Below are 6,040 nucleotides of genomic sequence, written 5' to 3'. Positions count from 1 at the left end.
CCACCCACCCACCCACCCACCCGTTGATTTAGCCATAAACCCTCTCAAGTCGGAATAAAGGGCTTTTTGCGGATTTCGCCTCTCTTCTAGTTACCGTCGCGCAAGTTTTGGATCCCTCACTGGTAGAAGCACCCTTTCCTCAGGGTGAAGGGCGCTGATCAGGTCGGTTCTCGCCGCATTCGCACATGCGAACGGTGCAAGTCCGCTCCCAATGCAGCGAGTGCTTCTTTTGAAAAGGGTCAGGGTCAAAGAGTGGCAGCGGCCCCCTCTCCAGCAGAAGAAGTTTGGAAACCCCATCGGATCGATTTAAATCTTCGGCAGAGTTGGGGAAACAAAGCCACGGGGCAGACTCCGTTCCTAATTCCTCTGCTCTCGGATGGATTAAGAAAAAAGCGCTGGCACCGGAGGCAGGGCGCCTCCTTCCAGCACGCTGCCGCTCCAAGTGAAGGTGATGCCGCTCGGCATCTCATTACCGACCCTCATGAGGTTGCGCTTGGCCAATCCTGCCCCGAGGGCTGGTCGTCAATATTTAACCTGATTGGCTCGGCCGGCGGAGGGTTGGGATGGTGGGTCTGTTTCAAGGGTTCGGTCCCCTCTGCAAAGCGCTGGGCGCTTCGCCTCCCAGAGCGGGTCCCTTGAAACAGTGTAATTGAGATGATGTTAGTTACACAAAGAAAAAGTCAACCAGTCGTTTAACGGGGGTGCAGCGAGCGAGTTGGGCTGTTACGAAAGGAGCACTGTTAATCTTTTGCAGTTAAGTTTTATTTCCCTCTTCCCCAGCCCAGCCCCCCCCCCTCCTTTACGAGCTTCTTCTGCAAAACTACCCAAATGTTGCAGCCTTAATTGAGTTGCTTTTTGCCAGAAATAACAAGACTTTCGATCTCTCTTCGAGGATGCATTTCAACGTGTTCCTGTGCGGACTGATGACTCTTTGCAACTTGCTGAGAGCGCAAGGCCAGATTCAGGGAGAGCGAGGAATTTCCATCCCAGACCACGGGTTCTGCCAGCCCATCTCGATTCCGCTGTGCACGGACATCGCCTACAATCAGACCATCATGCCCAATTTACTGGGGCACACGAACCAAGAGGACGCCGGGCTGGAAGTCCACCAGTTTTATCCGCTGGTGAAAGTGCAGTGCTCTCCCGAGCTGAAATTCTTCCTGTGCTCCATGTACGCCCCGGTCTGCACGGTGTTGGAGCAGGCGATCCCTCCGTGCCGCTCCATCTGCGAGCGGGCCAGGCAAGGCTGCGAGGCTCTGATGAACAAGTTCGGGTTCCAGTGGCCCGAGAGATTGCGGTGCGAAAACTTCCCCGTCCACGGCACGGAGCAACTGTGCGTGGGCCAGAACCGTTCGGAGGAAGGGAGCCTCACCACGGCCCCCAGCGTCCTCGACAGCGACCAGGGCACCCCCAACCCGACTCCCTATAACCGAGACCAGCGCTTCCACTGCCCCCGAGCCCTCAAAGTCCCCTCGTACCTCAGCTACAAGTTCCTGGGGGAGAAAGACTGCGCGGCGCCCTGCGAGCCCTCCAAGAGCAACGGCTACATGTTCTTCAACGACGAAGAGATCAAATTCGCCCGCATTTGGATCCTGATTTGGTCTTCGCTCTGCTGCGCCTCCACGTTGTTCACCGTGACCACCTATTTAGTGGACATGCAGAGGTTCCGCTACCCGGAGCGCCCCATCATTTTCCTCTCTGGCTGCTACACCATGGTTTCCATCGCCTACATCGCAGGCTTCATCCTGGAAGATCAGGTCGTGTGCAACGAGAGGTTCGCCGAGGACACTTACAAAACGGTGGTGCAAGGGACGAAGAAAGAAGGTTGCACCATTCTCTTTATGATGCTCTACTTCTTCAGCATGGCCAGTTCCATCTGGTGGGTCATCTTGTCCCTCACTTGGTTTCTGGCCGCCGGCATGAAGTGGGGTCACGAAGCCATTGAGGCCAACTCTCAGTACTTCCACCTGGCCGCTTGGGCCGTGCCTGCGGTGAAGACCATCACTATCCTGGCCATGGGCCAGATCGACGGGGACCTCCTGAGCGGCGTGTGCTTCGTGGGTCTGAACAGCATCGACCCGCTGCGGGGATTCGTCCTGGCGCCGCTCTTTGTCTACCTCTTCATCGGCACCTCCTTCCTGCTGGCCGGCTTCGTGTCCCTCTTCCGAATCCGGACCATCATGAAGCACGACGGCACGAAGACGGAGAAGCTGGAGAAACTGATGGTGAGGATCGGGGTGTTCAGCGTGCTCTACACCGTGCCCGCCACCATCGTGATCGCCTGCTACTTCTACGAGCAAGCGTTCAGGGAGCAGTGGGAAAAAAGTTGGATCAGCCAGACTTGCAAAAGCTACGCCATCCCCTGCCCCATCCACTACTATCCTCGGATGACTCCAGATTTCACTGTGTACATGATCAAGTATCTCATGACCCTGATCGTGGGGATCACGTCCGGCTTTTGGATCTGGTCAGGCAAGACTTTACATTCCTGGCGCAAGTTTTACACCAGACTCACCAACAGTAAACACGGAGAGACAACCGTGTGAGAGGGGAACAGAAAGTTAACACGGGACTCTTTTTACCTATTTCTTTTGTTCAATTGGTTTTACTTAACGTTTGCATTAGGATAACTTCCCAAGGTGTAATAAAAACTGTAAATAGCATTTGTAAAAAATTCTTAATTATATATTTGTATTTAAAAAAAAGAACCTCCTTGAGATTTTTTTTATATATATTTTTGACACTAGTCTTCACCGACTTGCCAGTGAATTTCCGAAAAAAAACCCAGTTGGTCTTGAAAACTGATGGGGCCGTTTGAGTCAATTCCATAAAAGCGAAGACTTTCTGCCTCGTTGATCATTCTCCCTCCCCTTCTGCCCCCCCCCCCTCTCCCCTTCCCACTGGGGTGGTGCAGAATCGCGAATTTACAGAGTCGAGGGGACATAAAACTTTTGAGAAAGTTTTGTTTTAAAAGACCTGCGAAGAGTGATTGCGTGCTCCGAACCAGTCACAAATAATTAGATGGTCTAATTCTTAAAAGATTTCTAACCACCACCAAAAAAAACCAAGCGGTTTTACACTGAGCGTAGATGCCGATGTAAATGAGTAAGCACCAAGTGCTTTTAGTTGTTCTGGCTGGGATTTTTGTCCCCTGGTTCTGCATTCGGCCATTTCTTCGTGCCGCCCCCCCCCCCTCCCCTCATATACCCTATTTTTTTGTCCTTAATTTCATTTTCTGCAATAGCAGATGTTGGGTGAACCTGAGCTGCGACAGTTCTTTTAGGGGGAGGGTGCTGCGGGCAATGTTGAGCGGAAAGATTTCAGTCAAAATGATTTCAGTCAACCCTCCCCTTCCACACTCTGAATGCAACATCGTTTCACAGTGGCCGCCCCGTAATCCACAGCCAATCAAATACTTCAGCATCTTAGTGTGGAGTACATAATATGGATGGTTGACTTCGAATCTACTAATGATGTAGACCCACTTCTATAGTTTTGTCTACTGAGATCTAGGTAAGCCTGTAGCTTTATTTGTTTTCTTGCTTGATACACAGGTTGAGTGAGATTCCTAACATTTATATTCACTTTAAGATTGTAAATATATATATATATTTTTAATATCAGAGAGTCCTTTCTTTAAGTGTTTAAATGGATTGTTTTATATTCTGATCAAATTCTGATCATTATTTGTTAATCAGACTGGAATGTGAGTAATTCTGCAAAATGGGCAAGAAAATTGGGGGTGAACTGTAACCTAATTTTCTAAGGCCTTTATATATAATGGAGAATGCCACAGAATCATGTTCAATGTATACTCAGCCATCATTTAGAATCGCAACCCAATGGATATTTTTTTTGGAGCCACTTTTAGACAATTTCTCCCCTTGCCAGCCCCGTGTGAAGTGTCTCCTACCTTCCTTCCCATTCCTATCTTTGTGCTGCTTTCTAAAGAGTGTCGGTGAGATTTAATCCCTCTCACGTTTGCACAACAAAAAAAAAAATCTTTGAACGAATGGGAGAAGGTCTTAAGGTTTTGTTTGTAAATTCCACCACCCTACCCTTGCAGGACAATCAGTTCCTCTTTCAACTACAGATTTTTTTAAAAATCACGAATTGTTAGAGCATAGTTGGCTGTTTTGTCTCCTTTTCTGGTCTGTGATGGCACTTTGTCATTTGGGTTAAACTTCCAGGAGGAAGTGCCCAGTTCTGGAATGGAGAGAATCCTGATTTCCAGTGTTATTAGTTGACGTGGAAGTTGAGGTATAGTTTAGAGTTGCTTCAATTTACAGCTTTTCCACATGACATTTTGGATAAAGGAACTGTGCGAATTTATCAGGCTCCACATGGTGGGTGGTGTCTTTGTACATTTTAAATCCCTTCTATCCACCGAACTCCAGAACCACATATCCCAACAAAGTTGCAGGATGTTTGGCAGAAATGAAATTTCAGGTCCATTGGATTTAATCTTATTTTGACCTTTTTTCCCCAATACATTACATTGGGGGATTAGTTCATTGATTTTTTTTTTCTCTATGAACCCTGTCCCGTGTTCTGTTCTATGCAGACTATGAGGTTTCAAAAGAAAACAAAGATTTTTCCAATCTGATTGTTCATGATTTCCAAAACCCTCTTTTCAAATCTTGGGGCATACTTTTCAGAGTGCAATAAACTGGATAATTCTCACCACCAGTGTACATTTTAAAAAAAAAATGAAGACCACAGCCAATCAAATACTTCAGCATCTTAGTGTGGAGTACATAATATGGATGGTTGACTTCGAATCTACTAATGATGTAGACCCACTTCTATAGTTTTGTCTACTGAGATCTAGGTAAGCCTGTAGCTTTATTTGTTTTCTTGCTTGATACACAGGTTGAGTGAGATTCCTAACATTTATATTCACTTTAAGATTGTAAATATATATATATATTTTTAATATCAGAGAGTCCTTTCTTTAAGTGTTTAAATGGATTGTTTTATATTCTGATCAAATTCTGATCATTATTTGTTAATCAGACTGGAATGTGAGTAATTCTGCAAAATGGGCAAGAAAATTGGGGGTGAACTGTAACCTAATTTTCTAAGGCCTTTATATATAATGGAGAATGCCACAGAATCATGTTCAATGTATACTCAGCCATCATTTAGAATCGCAACCCAATGGATATTTTTTTTGGAGCCACTTTTAGACAATTTCTAGAACACATTGTTTTCAGTCTGTGAAATTTCTTCTTTTTCCACCTCCACTCTATAGATTATTAGGGTTTCTGCTCAAATAACTGCTTTTCCCTTTGGGTTCTTGGCTGAGCTTGACAAACCTTTGCAAATATGATTTTTTTTAAATAGAAGAAATAACTCATTAATTTATACTGTGTATTTAGTTACTGATGCAGTGTTTTTCATTTTGTAGCAACCATTATATCCCTGATCCATTTATGCAAAAACAATGCATACTTTCACATATGAACATTGGATTCCAGATACTGATGTGGGGATCATGTGCTCTGAGCTGTGTTTAACCCATTCAAAGTACTCAATCTTGCATTTTGAGGTGGGGCTGTTACAAATGCTTCACAGAAAGTGACCCATCTCACAAAGGTAATGCATCTGTTGTTACTGGAAGATCCTGTTGAATGCCTCTTAATGTATTTTTATAATATTTCTTCTGAAAATTCTGTGACAGGAAAGGATTATTTCAGTGACTAGATAGATCCCAAGGCAGTTTAAAAAAAAACAGACTTGGAATCTTCATTTCTTTCAATACTTGTTGGAAGGCTGCCTGTTATTCATGTAAGGATAAGTGTCAACAATTTGCATATTGTAATTTGGCACAATTTGCCTTCATTTTTGAGGTGAGCAAATATTTAGTGCAAGACACGTTCTTCTATTGCTCCCACACTAAGGGGATTTTGCAATTTTCTGGATCACCACTTCCCAGAAGAGTAACGTCAGTCTCTTGTCATTACAGCTTTATTGCTTTTCAGTAAGGACTGAACTGAAGGATCACCAGCTCAAATGTATTAAAATAAATTTAAAATTT

At 45.1% G+C, this 6,040-nt stretch overlaps 1 protein-coding gene across 1 annotated transcript; it reads left to right on the top strand.

Moving 5' to 3' along the window:
• The first annotated feature begins 674 nt into the window (after nt 1-674).
• fzd2 (frizzled class receptor 2) lies at nt 675-6,040 on the top strand. The gene has a single exon (XM_069904829.1). The coding sequence runs from the start codon at nt 894-896 to the stop codon at nt 2,544-2,546; it is 1,653 nt and encodes a 550-aa protein (XP_069760930.1). The 5' UTR covers nt 675-893; the 3' UTR covers nt 2,547-6,040.

The sequence above is a fragment of the Narcine bancroftii genome, chromosome 12 (assembly GCF_036971445.1).
Source record: "Narcine bancroftii isolate sNarBan1 chromosome 12, sNarBan1.hap1, whole genome shotgun sequence".
Classification (NCBI taxonomy): domain Eukaryota; kingdom Metazoa; phylum Chordata; class Chondrichthyes; order Torpediniformes; family Narcinidae; genus Narcine; species Narcine bancroftii.
The sequence above is the reverse complement of the archived record's forward strand: the minus strand, read 5'-3'. Positions and strand labels throughout refer to the sequence as shown.

What these genes read in the sequence shown, in the direction of transcription:
- fzd2 (XM_069904829.1), top strand. Translation starts at nt 894, where the DNA reads ATGCATTTCAACGTGTTCCTGTGCGGACTGATGACTCTTTGCAACTTG.